This window comes from Podarcis filfolensis (assembly GCF_964270895.1).
Source record: "Podarcis filfolensis genome assembly, chromosome: 2".
Lineage (NCBI taxonomy): Eukaryota > Metazoa > Chordata > Lepidosauria > Squamata > Lacertidae > Podarcis > Podarcis filfolensis.
The window spans coordinates 92,910,639-92,925,223 of record NC_139605.1 but is presented as its reverse complement, the minus strand read 5'-3'; the positions used below and the strand labels follow the sequence as shown (position 1 = coordinate 92,925,223).

At 39.5% G+C, this 14,585-nt stretch overlaps 1 protein-coding gene across 12 annotated transcripts in view; it reads right to left on the bottom strand.

The window, feature by feature from the left end:
• The window catches only part of CCDC57 (coiled-coil domain containing 57), a 65,242-nt gene that overhangs the window by 10,212 nt on the left and 40,445 nt on the right, over positions 1–14,585 (bottom strand). For 7 of the 12 annotated variants that reach the window (XM_083598117.1, XM_083598119.1, XM_083598120.1 and 4 more), the window contains 7 exons: positions 12,522–12,690; positions 11,434–11,610; positions 10,789–10,892; positions 8,378–8,606; positions 7,553–7,698; positions 6,363–6,488; positions 1,382–1,604 (listed from right to left, as the gene is read on the bottom strand). In XM_083598117.1, coding sequence (XP_083454243.1) covers positions 1,382–1,604; positions 6,363–6,488; positions 7,553–7,698; positions 8,378–8,606; positions 10,789–10,892; positions 11,434–11,610; positions 12,522–12,690 — 1,174 coding nt within the window. The other 5 variants (XR_014544336.1, XR_014544338.1, XR_014544340.1 and 2 more) reach the window with 2 other exon arrangements.

The following is a 14,585-nucleotide window of genomic DNA, read 5'->3' as shown; positions in this document are numbered from 1 at the left end:
CAGGAAACTCCAAAAGCAGATGGTCCTTAAGAGTCGTTTGGAAGCAATCCCACGTAATAGGATCTTGAAGGGCTTGAGTGTTCATTTTGTGCCTTGGTTTCCTTCCTAAATATATAGAAAGCTCTTGGCCAGACATTAGCAGTTCAATCCTAAATATGCATGATTGCATTAAGTTCAGCTGAATTCAATGTAATTTTAATAGGTTAAGAACTGAAGACTTAAGCAATGGCCATGTTTGCACATCACAGTAAACCATAGTTAACAGCTTACAGTGAACATGTAAGTTGCTCTGACTTCATTCCTCCTCAAGTGTGGGTGGAAGCAGCAAACCACATTCCCCGGCTTAGTGTTGATCCTCATAATTGTGGATTGCAAAACAAACCTTGGCATCATATTATAACTGTTCAGATTCCACCCACATTAGGGAAGGAACAAAGCAGGAGCCACTTGCACATTCATGGTAAACCATTTATTATGGTTTGCAATACTGTGAATGTGCAAATGCAGTCAAGGCTTACAATCACAGTTCTAATATGTACATTTCACTATGCACGGCGAAATTTATTTCTGAGATTTTTTACTGTAATACAAAGAACTAATTCATAATAACTTCACCTTTTATAAAGTCAGCATCAGAATATATTAAAGCTGTGCTTTTATATCTGCTCCAAACAAAGCTCATGTCATGAGGATAGGCAATGAATATTTACATTTCTTCCTTGGGAGATTTTTATCAAAAGTGGAATAATGCGCTGAATTATATAACTAACTGAGAACAGTGATAGTGTGTCTCTAACAAGCTTACCTGATAATCTCAAAATGGCCTTTCTGCAGCAGTCTCAAAGTTATATATAAAACTAGAGTAAAGGGTGGATGGCTGGTTCCCAGTACTAGAAAGAGTAATTTTCTAATTTTCTAATCTCAAGGAGTAGGAAGTTGCCTTGTCTGTCAAAGAATCCCTGAGCACCAATCTTGGATCTCTATCCAATACCGAGGCTATTGGAATAAGCTCTGGGCACAACATTAGTTCATCTGGGGTACATGCAGGCTTATTGGGATCCAAGAGAAGGGTTTGCACTCCCTCCTAACATTGCAGTAGAAAGTCAGTAGGGAAGGACAATATGTCTTTTGGGAAAGTTCTGCAGAGCACAGTTTGAAAACCACTGTACTAGAGTAAGTAGTGGAGCTGAAACTACAGACATCTATTAATAGGGCATGCGTGCATGTATTCTCCACTCATTTCAAAATTGGCAAACAAAGAGCAAGAACACTGTGGATTGCACCATAAGTAGGGCAGAGGCATTCCAACGTCTACTGGTACTGTACAGTACCTGACTCGAATACAAAATTAAATAGCCACTTCATTCTATACCATGCTTACCTTGCTCTTTGTTGCTTTGGGGGCTGAGAATAGAAGGGCTTGATCCCATCTCTAGAATCTGCCAGATTTCCTCCAGGGAGCCAGCAGTACCAGATGATGACAACAGGCCTTGCTGGAGTTGGCTGGGACTTTCTTTTGTAAGTAGTTGAGACTGGTGTGGAACTAAGGTTTCATGCCTTGGGGAATCTGCAACACGATTTCCAACAATTGATTCTGACTGAACCTGTGGAAATGACAGTATGCCCTCAGTAATGATCAGGGATCAATGGCATCTGGAAATGAGCTGAAAATATCAAAAGCCAAGGGTAGGCTTGTATGGCTAACAATGTTTCCTTCCTCAGGTTAAGTTTATGGTCTACTAAGACCCCTAGATCCTTTTCACATGTTCTTCTGGTAAGCCAGGTGCCCCCCACCCAATCTTTGTGTTTGTGCAGCTTCTTATTCCTGCCTAAATGTGCAGCTGGTTATTCCTGCCTAAATGTAGAACCTTACATTTGTCCCTATTGAATTTCATTCAGTTAATTTGGACCCAGTTCTCCAATCTGTTAAGGTCATCCCAACTTTGTCTTCTGTGGCATTAGCAAAGAATGGTGTCATCTGCAAATTTGATGAGCATCCTCTCAATTCCTTTGTCCAAGTCGTTTATAAAGACACTGAACAACAACAGGCCTAGGACAGAATTCTGTGGCACCCCATTTGTCACTTTTTCCCCAGGATGACAAGGAACCATTAATGAGCACTCTTTGGGTTTGGTCAGTCAACCAGTTACAAATTCACCTAATGGTTACCTTGTCCAGCCACATTTTACCAGTTTTCCACAAGTATATCATGGGGGACTTTGTCAAAAGCCTTACTAAAATCAAGATACACTATGTTCACAACCTTCCCCTGATCTACTAAGCTTGTAATTCTATAAAAAAAAGAAAAAAAGAAATGACATTTGTCTGGCATGACTTGTTTTTGAGAAACCCAAGCTGGGTCTTAGTAATCACAGCAACTTTTCCTAAGTACTCACAGTCTGTTTACTTTTCTGTTCAAGGACCTTTCCTAGTATTGATGTCAAACTCACCAGTCAAGATGGGTTTAAGATGGGTTGGGACTGATATTTCATAACTGAATGACCTGGAAATTCACATCCAATATAAAGACAAACTAAGCTTGACATAACACTACTAATAGTATGCAAAGGGGCTAACTACATGTCACATAGAACTCCAATGCTATGGGGCTTACTATGTAAAAGCAGCTTGGGGAGTTAAATATGGAGTGAAGAAACAGTGGGAAGTGCTTAGTTCTTTTCCTGTTTGTGGGGATTCTGTTCCAAATTGCATCTCCACATGGTTTTCTGTCCAATGGGGTTCAACATTATTTTATTAGCTTGATTATAGCTCCATCTACATACAGCGTGCTTTATTTACAAAGAACAAGGGGACGTGTTCCTATCCCAAAGGGTTTACAATGCAAAAATAGACACAAGAGAAAAACAGAAGAAGGTGAGAGAAATGTAGGCAGGGGTAAACAGGTGGAAAATATACAATGATTCCAGCTAACTATACTTCAGCTTAGTTAAAGTACAGCATTGGGTCTCTAGGAGGTTGTTCAAAAGGCTTTATAAAAAAGGGAATTTTGGTGAGGGATTTGAAGTAAGTTAAGGAGATGGTCACATGGAAATTCAGTTCAGGGAGATAGTTCCATCCATAACAGGGAGCAAGGGGAATAAGGCAGAGTTGTTTCAGGGAACACAAGACATTTGGGTGCTGAGAGGTGAAGAAGCTGGATGATTTAAGATCACAGATAGAGAAGTGTTTGGACATATGTGGGGCTGCCTCTGAAGATGATTTGGAAACTTGAGCTGATGCAGAATTTGGTGGCCAGGTTGCTCACCGAGGCAAGACAGTCTGAGCATATTACACAGATCCTGGCCTGACTGCACTGGCTGCCAATTAGTTTCTGGACCCAATTCAAAGTGCTGGTGTTGACCTATAAAGCCTTACATGCGCAGGACCACAATACCTCAAGGACCGCCTCTCCCCATATGAACTGCAATCATCATCTTGAGGCCTTTCATCATGTGCCTCCTCCACATGATGTGGCAACACAAGAATAGGCCTCCCAGGTAGACATCTGTCTGACAATACGAGGAACATAATTAACATTTTGGAGAAGCTGCAAGTGAACATCAATACCAAAGCAGTTTTAATTTTTATAGATGCGGAAAAAGCTTTTGATAATATTTCTTGGAATTTTATGAAGAAAAATCTTCAGGGAATGGGGGTGGGCCAAGGGTTTGAAAATGGTATAAGTGCAATTTACTCAGAACAAAAGGCTAAGTTAATAGTTAATAATGTGATGACAGAGGAATTTAAGATAGAGAAAGGGACACGACAAGGCTGCCCAATTTCCTCATTGCTTTTTATTTCGGTTCTGGAGGTTTTGCTGAATATGATAAGAAGGGACCGTGTAATTAAAGGTATTCAGGTCGGAGCCAAACAATATAAATTGAAAGCTTTTGCAGATGACCTAGTTTTGACGTTACAGGAGCCAGAATCTAGTACGAAAAGAGTATTAGAATTGATTCAAGAATTTGGTCATGTGGCAGGATTTAAGTTGAACAAGTCAAAAACCAAAGTGCTTGAGAAAAATTTTACACCAATTGAGAAAGAGAGGTTTCAGAAGGAGACAGGTTTAACATTAGTTAAGAAAGTAAAATATTTGGGGGTTAATATGACTGCTAAGAATTTAAATTTATTTAAAGATAACTATGAGAAATGTTGGATAGAAGTGAAAAAAGATTTGGAAATATGGTCAAATTTGAAGCTTTTCCTGTTGGGTCGAATTGCAGCTATAAAGATGAATGTATTGCCAAAAATGTTATTTCTGTTTCAATCATTGCAAATTTTGGACAAGATGGATTGTTTCAAGAAGTGGCAGAGAGACATTTCCAGATTTGTCTGGCAGGGCAAGAAGCCTAGAATAAAATTTAAAATATTAACTGACGCAAAGGAAAGAGGTGGATTTGCCCAGCCAGACCTTAAACTTTATTATGAATCAGCAGCATTCTGCTGGCTGAAAGACTGGCTGCTTCTTGAGAACACAGACATTTTGGACCTAGAAGGTTTTAACAACGTTTTTGGATGGCATGCATATTTGTGGTATGACAAGGTTAAAGCACATAAAGCATTTAAAAACCATATTGTCAGGAAAGCATTGTTCAATGTCTGGATAAGATACAAAGATTTACTTGAAAATAAAACCCCAAGGTGGTTGTCACCAATGGAAGCGAAGGCTCAGAAAAAGCTCAATATGGAGGCCAAATGGCCGAAATATTGGGAAATATTGGAACAAGAAGGAGACAAATTGAAATTGCAGAGTTTTGAGAAATTAAAAGATAAAGTGCGAGACTGGCTTCATTATTATCAAATAAGAGAGGCCTATAATTTGGATAAAAAAATTGGCTTCCAGGTGGAAAAATCAAAATTGGAAACAGAACTGTTAGATCCCAAAACTAAGATACTTTCAAGAATGTATAACTTGCTGTTAAAATGGAATACGCAGGATGAAACGGTTAAATCTGCTATGATCAAATGGGCACAAGATATTGGTCACAACATTATGTTTGCTGACTGGGAACAGTTGTGGACCACCGGTGTGAAATTTACGGCATGTAATGCCTTAAGAGAGAATATTATGAAAATGATTTACAGGTGGTACATGACACCAGTCAAGCTTGCAAAAATATATCATTTGCCCGATAATAAATGTTGGAAATGTAAAGAAAATGAAGGTACATTCTTTCACCTTTGGTGGACGTGCCCAAAGATTAAGGCTTTCTGGGAGATGATATATAATGAAATGAAAAAGGTATTTAAATATACCTTCCTGAAGAAACCAGAGGCCTTTCTCCTGGGCATAGTTGGCCAATTGGTGCCAAAGAAGGATAGAACTTTCTTTATGTATGCAACAACAGCAGCAAGAATACTTATTGCAAAGTATTGGAAGACACAAGAGTTACCCACCCTGGAAGAGTGGCAGATGAAGGTGACGGAGTATATGGAATTGGCAGAAATGACTGGCAGAATCCGAGACCTGGGAGAAGAGTTGGTAGAAGAAGACTGGAAGAAATTTAAAGACTACCTTCAGAAACACTGTAAAATTAATGAATGTTAAAATGATGTTGGACTGAAAATAAGTGGCATTAGCAACAAAGTTAATAAGAATATGCAAAAATGAATTGATAAATGGATGAAAATATAGAGTTATAATATGTTAAGATATAGAGTTAAGATAAACGAAAGAGGGTAAGGATTTGCTGATTTGATTATTTAAATGGGAATACAAAAAGGGGAGGTGTGAGGAGGCCAAGGAAACAAGCTAATGAGTCTAAAGTTACTAAAAACGGATTTGTTTTTTAATTCTTTTCTATCTATTTGTTTTTTGTTTTTTGTATTTTTATTCTTCTTTTTTCTCTTTTATGTATTTTTCTATGTCTTCTTTTTTGTATCTTTTTCTTTCTATGTGACTTTTTTCTATTTTGTAAACTTATGTTTTTGTAAAATCTCAATAAATATCTTTTTTAAAAAAAAGAATAGGCCTTTCTGCAATGGCTCCATTTGTGAAATCCTCTCCCCAGGGAGGCTCACCTGGCGCCTTCAATATAGATCTTTAGGCCCCAAGCAATAATGTTCTTTTTCAACCAGACATTCTATGTCTTTTAATGTGGGAGGAGGGGGTTATTGGTTTGTTTTGTTCTTGTTTTTCACGTGTATTTTGTGTTTTTATTTTGTATTTTATGCTGTGGACTACCCTGAGGTCTTCAGATGAAGGGTGGTATACAAATGTAACAAACAAACAGAGCTACGGGGAAGCAAAGCAATAGAAGGTTAAACACCTATAAATACAAATAATAAACAAATATTTTAAACACTGATTGGAAGGAAGCAGCTTGGGGTTGGGTATTTGAATATAATACGTTGGACTATACCTGTTTCATAGGGATTTCTGCTTCTTCACTACAGCTGCTGCTTCTCGGGAGATTTTCGGTATTTAAGTTCTCAACAAAACAAGGACACTTTCCTGGGGCATGCTTTCTCTGTGCATACTGTAACTCCTGCCATGAAAAGAAACAGTCTAAATTAGTAGCTTTGATTTATTACAAGCTTCTTTCTCAATTCTCTAGAAATATGTTTTAATAAAATGGGACAGGTTAAGCACTAATATTCTCAGAAAAAGAACAGATAAAGCTCTCATTCCCTAACGTACTTCCACTAACAGTGGTGGTCAAAACTGATTTTCTACATACAATCCCAAACTCTGGTTATTGCACTGCCCTGGAAGACTGCAGCCATGATCCGGTTATGCACTGGACAGAGCAGCCAATTCTGTTGGTTTAATTTTACATCATGAGCCAGTTGGCTGCTCTACAGTATGACTGTCTCCCTAGGCTTGCTTCATGTAGGTCATTGACTCCAAGGACTCATGGGAATCACAGTAATCCCAGGGTCCTTCTTAGTGCATAGAAATGATCACCAAATAGATCTGTTGACATCTTCATCTCAAACTTTGTAATATCACATTCCTCCAATACTTTGAGCTGTCTCTGATCATGACAGAAAAGTCAGAGTTGCAGTCAACTGTGTTCCAGCATGCCATGGAAGTGATTGCTATACACAGAGATAGCTAATCTACTTTGGTGCAAGGGCTGCATTCACCTTGGTCAATCTTCCAGGGGCTGGATGCCAGTTCTGCAGTGTGGTCACAAGCAGGTTATTTCATCCTCTCTGCTCATGAAATTAACAATCTGAAGACTAGGAAGGGATGATTTGTACCCCCATCAGAGCACTGGACTGGGTGGAGATACTTAAACCTTTCTGCCAACCCCTGTGCTGTGTCTACTTTATTTCTCAAAATCAGTGAGATCTTGGGTGGGGTATAAAAATTTTGCTTGAGGGAGGGAGGGGATACAGCCACTCTACCTGTAAAACATGCATAGTGAAAGCATACTGCATGTCACTCTCCAGTCCACAGTTTGCACAAAGTCATTGCTGTGACTAGGAGAGGGCTTGGCATTCTCAGGACAGGCTTCCCTCCGAACCAGGCCTTATGGCAACACTCCAGAGGTTCTGCACATGCGGCAAGTACTGACATGTTGCCTAAAGGAGAAGCCTACATTACCTGTGTCGTAAGCTGGTACTGGAGGTGCTCTAAAGCCAGAAGACGGTGCTTGGTCTCCCTGACAAGTTCTTTAGGATGTAGGGCACAAGACGAAGTGTGACCCTGAGGATGCTTTGAAATCTTGAAGTCCTGAGAGCCTAGAAATCCTAAGAAAATAAATAGGTAGGAGTTTTCCACATTGCATTTAACATGGCATTTTAAAATAGAAAATATCTTGCCTACAAGAAACTGCTGCTCACAGCTGCAAATGAATTACACTGTTGTGGCAGTGTATCAGCGTGTAAGTTTAAAGAGATGTGTAGAAACTAGCCTGGGAAAATCTTTTCCAAGCAATGACCTTCACCTCTTCACTTCATTCAAAGAAGCTGGGCCACGGAACACAAACTTTGAAATGAAATTCTCATACAAGGCTTCCATTTAGGCCTCAATTTTGTGAAACAATACTCTCATTCTGCATTGTTTATTTCCAGGAAAGAAAATCAAACATACAACTGCTTATTTCAGGAATATTCAAAAATACATGGTAAGTACATAACATAGTTCTTTGCTGTTATGCAACATGCAGCTGCCACCTTAACCTTTCAGTGCCAGTACCGAAGGTTTCCAAAGCCAAGAGTAAGAAACAAATACTCTGTTCATGCTTTTCTACCATATTCAATACTTGGCGCAACTTAATTACTAGTACTTCATTCTCAAGTGATAACTGGGATTTCTTAATCTCAGCAAAGAGCCTACAGACAACACTTCAGTTTCCTAGTGTTCTCAATCTCAGGAAGCTAAATTTCTCATAAAAGAACCAAGATCCTTCTACCTTAATGAGATTACCTTCCTTTGAAGCTGCTCCAAGTTCTGCTCTTAGTCTGTTTACCATCTCTAGTAGCTGATGCTTCTCTTTGCTCAAACTGCAGATCTTTCTCACAGCTTCCTTCAATCTACCTTGCCTCACTTGTGCATGATTTCCTATAAGTTGATGGGGTCCATCACCAGCCTCCATGCCAAATAACTGTTGCCTGAGATGTACAGAGTCCTCCTGAAGCTTCCTGGTCACTAAATTCTAGAAGAATAAATGACAAGGATCAAAATAAATGAAGTGAATTTTTGGCAGGATATATATTCCATTATAATGAATAAAAGCTATGCCCAAATGACAGCTACCATAAAAAGATTGCAGTCTTGAATAGCGTTTTGTATGAACCAAAACAAAAATGAAATTCCTATACTAATCCCAAACTGTGTGCTATGAGAAGTGCTGAAGAGTGTCTTGAGAAATGAAGCCACCACTTTGGAGGCTACTTCTACTCTATAGCCCTCTGAAATGGGGAGACCCCATGCAGCACTGATTGCTCCTTAATCTGCCAGGGTCAGAGTTGGCCCAAGACATTTTGCTGCCTGAAGCAAAGGACAAAATGGCACCTCTTCCTATTCCATGTATAGAGAATGACTAGATGGGCAGCTGAATATTACTAAGGCTAGCTTAGAGGGCAAACAATAGGTAAGTTATGTGAGCCAGTGTAGTGTAGTGGTTAAGAGCGATAGACTCGTAATCTGGGGAACTGGGTTCGCGTCTCCGCTCCTCCACATGCAGCGGGTGGGTGACCTTGGGCTAGTCACAATTCTCTGAAGTCTCTCAGCCCCACTCACCTCACAGAGTGCTTGTTGTGGGGAGGAAGGGAAAGGCGAATGTTAGCCGCTGTGAGACTCCTTCGGGTAGTGATAAAGCGGGATATCAAATCCAAACTCCTCCTCCTCCTCCTCCTCCTCCTCCTCCTCCTCCTCCTCCTCCTCCTCCTCTTCTTCTTCTTCTTCTTCTCTGCCCCCCAGCACTTTGCTGCTGCTTCCCACCCCACCCAGCATCTGCCACCAGAGGCAGCCTCCTTACTCTGCCTAATGGTAGAGCCGGTCCTGACTAGTATACAGCAGAAACATCATCCCAATAAAGACACACTCCTGAGCAAACCTGCACTGTATCAGCATTTCATCTCCAATGCTGGTTCCTGAGCCTTCTGGACACAAAATGCAACGTGCTGCCTCTAGGCTAAATATTCCAAATAGCTTGAGGCCTGTAAATCTATACCTCATTGTGATAAGATAAGAGATCTTCCCTGAGAGCAGGGGACCCCTCTTAATTATTCCATCGGTTCACCAACTTGGTTCATGAAGGTTGTGCAGAGAAGCACTACTGGTGACTTCTCTTCCATGGAAAATCTCAAAGCTAAGTGAGTCCTTTTGGGCCCGACATTTGGTGGCCATGGTTAGGCTGGTATGATTCAAGTTTGATACTGTGGTTGACATTATGTAAAACTGGAGGTGTCTGATGTGGAAAAAATACTTGGGAATATAGTAAAGTAGGATAAATCTTATCCCTTTCAGATTGAATAGCTGCAATTTTAGCCAAATGATTCATCCCCCACAGTATGATGGAATAATACAAGCTATTCTCCTTTGCAACCAGTATCAGTTAAATTAGACCAGCCCTCTTATGATAGTCATTCATGTATCCTAGTAGACTGGAATAACTGTGATACATAGAGTTACAATGCCTCCTAGTGGAAGTTGATGGATAAGTACAGATTCTAACTTTTAGATTAAAATACAGTGGTGCCTCAGGTTACAAACACTTTGGGTTACAAACACCGGGTTACAAACTCCGCTAACCTGGAAGAGTTACCTCGGGTTGAGAACTTTGCCCCCGGATGAGAACAGAAATCACGTTTCTAAAAGTTAGCTACTAATTTGATGGTGTCTTTTGTTTGTAATTATATTACTCTCTCCATATATATATATATATATATATATATATATATATATACAGTGGTACCTTGGGTTACAGACGCTTTAGGTTACAGATGCTTCAGGTTACAGACTCCGCTAACCCAGAAATAGTACCTCGAGTTAAGAACTTTGCTTCAGGATGAGAACAGAAATCGTGCAGCAGCGGTGTGGCAGCAGCGGGAGGCCCCATTAGCGAAAGCACGCCTCAGGTTAAGAATGGTTTGGGGTTAAGAATGGACCTCCGGAACAAATTAAGTTTGTAACCCGAGGTACCACTGTATGAGAGAGTGCTGTGACCAGAGAATATGATGCTTCTTACAGCAAATATATAAAAAACTAAGTACTAGCTTTATTACGAATAAAAGAAGCCCATATTCCCAACCATTGATTGGCTATTATAACTTTGTTCCCTTGAAAACATTATTTTATAATCATAAGAGCACAAAGATTCAGCATTTTCCTACCACTTGTGTTTCTTGTGTTCTCACTGAATCCATCTGAGGATTTTTCTTTATGCTTTGCCTTTCCAAAGAATTCTTGGTAGTAACTTCATCTGGATTCAATGTACCTGAAAAACAAAGAGCAGATAAAGCAGGCAGCAAGCTGAGTTGGTGCAGAATGCTAAATATTACCATAAACATGTCTTTCCTGTTCACATGCCATATATATACAGTATTAGGGTCAAGAAAAACAGGTCCATTATTGTGAAAAGCTGTTTGATTATTCTGTTAAATATCAAGGAAATTTACCTATCAGAATAATCATACGGTGAAACAAAATGGCTGCAAGGAAAACTGGGTTTAGAAAATATCAATAATTTCATACACATATCCCTGATATTTCAGGACCTGTGTATAAATTCCACTGTATAAAACAAATCAACACACTGTTTTTAGAAGGAAATTGTATTGACCTTCCAATGCTACAAAAGGTGGCTTTCTCACATGGAAAGTTCTTCCATGAAGTAAAAAAGCATGACCACTGTGATCCACATGTATACAAAATGATGACCCAAACCCTGTTTTCATGATTTTTCTTCAACAGAAGTAAAGCTCTCTTTTAGGAAATTTATCATATTTTAAGCAGATCTGTCAACATGTTTCTCTTACTGTCTTGTCCAGTGGTAATGTGGTAGGAAGTCTGAGTATTTTTATCATAACTGGATGATTTCAGAGAAGATACAAATAGCTTTCCATGAACTTCAGGTGCATCTTCATATTGTTTGTCCATGTCTTCACATTTTTTCTTCAATACTCTGATCTCCTCTTCCAAGGATTGAACATAGTCTGCAAAAAATAAAGACAACTATCTCAGCCAGGTACTTTGCAGGCGTGAATAAAGTATTCAAAGGCTCATTGTGTGTGCAAATAAGAATTACTTCCCCCAAAGAAGGCCTAGCCCTGGCTAGTATATAGCAGCTGCATCATTCCAAGGGGAAGGACAGGACATACTCCAAAGAAAGCCTGCACTATATCAGCAGGCGATCCCTCTTAATTATTCTACCAGTTCACCAACTTGGTACATGTATACGGCTTCCCATCCATTAAAAGTCTTGAAGCTATGTGAACCAATGCTGGCCTAGCTTTTGGTGGTCATGATTAAGCTAGTGTAATTTAAGTTTGGTATTGTTTTAAATATTTAGGTGGCCTTTAAATAAAACTGGAAGTGTCTGATGTGGGATTACAGCAAAGCAAGATCAATCTTGCTGTCTCTTTCAGTTTACGCAGTTGCAAATGTTTGTGCAAGAACTGAAAGCCATTTTATCAAATGATTTTCACTTTCCCCACATTTTTTTTTTGTAACTATAGGATTTATTCTCATAGGAATGTTTTGCTGTAACTATACTGTCTCAGTAGAACATTAGTTTTGCCTGTGCTGATCCTGCCCTCAAAATGTAACTGCAATGATCTCCATTTGTTCACATGTAGCTTTGATTTTTATCTATCATATGATCATGGTAACTTTTTGCTATGGATTGAAGATCTCTAAGAATGCATTGTATCTTTCATTAGCGTAAATGTATGAAGCAACTGAAATATGAATATAAACATATATGTTAAGAAGATGATGAGTGCTAGGAGAAGGGAAGCGCTTGTTAAAAGAAAAGTATAGAAATGGGCATATACACTCTGCAGTTAATATTTAACCCAATCAACATTACCAGCAGTACAAGAAACTACAGTAGCATCAGCCTTACCAGCTTCTTGTGCTTCCATTTTGCTTTGGTCAGATGAAAGTGCCTGAATATTAAGGGTCTCCATTTCTCTCCTCATTTCTGCAATAACAGATCGCAAGGTACTGTTTTGCTCTTGTAACCTCTTTATATCAGCAGAAGGAAAACCTAGTTCAGTGGTTCCTACAGTATCCTGCATGGTAACCAAACAATTAAAGAAACAAACAAGAATTACACCCTGAAAGGACTCAAGCAAGCAAGTAAAATGCACCAAGAAAGCATAGTATCTTAAAGAAAAATAATATAAATGTCTGCCATGTGCACAGTAGAAAAAGGACCAATGCTGCAAAGTATGTATGATGAATTGTACTGCTCTAAGACTTGTGACGCTGCATTAATGATATGAATGACAACTTGAATATGCTACATGACAGCAGCCCCACAGGTTCAGGGTAATATATTGGTTTGGATCCCAAGAGGTGCTGGTGGAATGCAGTTGGCAGAAGGCACGTGCTTAGATAATCTTCTGTCTGACTGTCATCGCCCCCCCCTTTTAAAAATATTTTATTAAGGATTTTCTTGTTTTACAGAAGTAAGTATAATGTCTCGTATTTTTTTTCCATGTAACATTTTTACAAATCCGTTTCATTTATTGAGACATTAGGGGGAGAAGAAAAAAAAGGGGGGGAAAGAAAGGGGGGTGGAGGGAGGGAAGATGGATAGGGGTGGGGTCGGGTGGTGATGTTTCTATTATGTAATCTCCCTTGATATGCTGTGCTATGAATGAATGATTTGAGATTGACCGGCTCAATAGAAGAGGTCCTCTGCCTCCCTATGTAGAAACCTGTGACCTGCCCTGGTGGTTCAAATACACTTTTGTGCTGGTAGTGAGCAAGATAACATTCTTGAGGTCTATCTCTTGGGCAAAGTATTTGATAGCAAGGTGAGCTGACCACAACTCCAACCAATTTATGTTGTATAGACAGGTTCTCATCTTGTGGAGCTCATACATATTTCACCAACAACGACCTTTTTCACGCACAATAGCAAAGAGATTTTGCAGGACACTGTTTTGAATGTTGATGATAGCTGGATAAACATGTCAGAGAGCAGGCCCCAAAGTGTGTTTTGTTCCCAACCCTACCAATGCCCTTTGAGCACCATTTAACATGCTGAGTATGTGCAATATGACTACCATATGTCACCACAACACAACACAACACCACAATGTTGCTCTTCCTGAGCAACATTAAAAACAAAGTAGAAAATATAATCTGATATACAATTATTAAAGTGTAAAACCATCGGTGATATAATTATATCAAACAGAGCCACCCTTACTGTGCCTGCAAAGAAAAAAAATGTTTTAAGGTGATGCCTGAACAAAATTGTGTAGAAGACAGCTGGATCCGAATAGGGAAGAAGTTCCTGTATTATGAAATCATTCAATCTGACTACCTTTTCGAACACTCTCCAGATTTACAGGATGGATATTTGTATTTTGAACAGGTACCAACCACTAGAGTGCAGCAAATACATCTCTATCATCATTCAACATTCAAAATAGTCTTTCACAATACAGTACCGCTTAGCTACTGTGTGTGAAAAAGGTCATTATCAGTGAAAGCCATATGATCACTGAAAGATCAGAGCCTATCCACCTGGAAATAGTATGACATTTCTCAGTCATTCATATGCCAAGACAGATTTAAAACTGGTGTAGGGATTGATACTACAGATGGCAATCGTGGTAACAACAGAGCACAGCACTGAGGATTTAAACAGGCTTTGGTCACTAGCTCTAGCTCACTGGCACTGCTGTACTTAGCATGAGCAAGAACTGGGAAATGAGCAAACCTCCAAGATGAACATCAAAGCTGACAGCAACTTGAAGTCAAACAGCTGCTGCAAGAAATAAGTATTTGCTACTTACTGAAAGGCAAGAAATGAGGGGCCCAAGCAGGCCTCCTTCAGGAGGGCATGGCAGTTTTGGGTGTTGTGACTGGAAAGGCCCTGTCTTCAGTGCTCAGCCACCATACTTTAGTTGGCAGGGAAACACTGAGCACAGCTTCAGAATGATGGTGATTT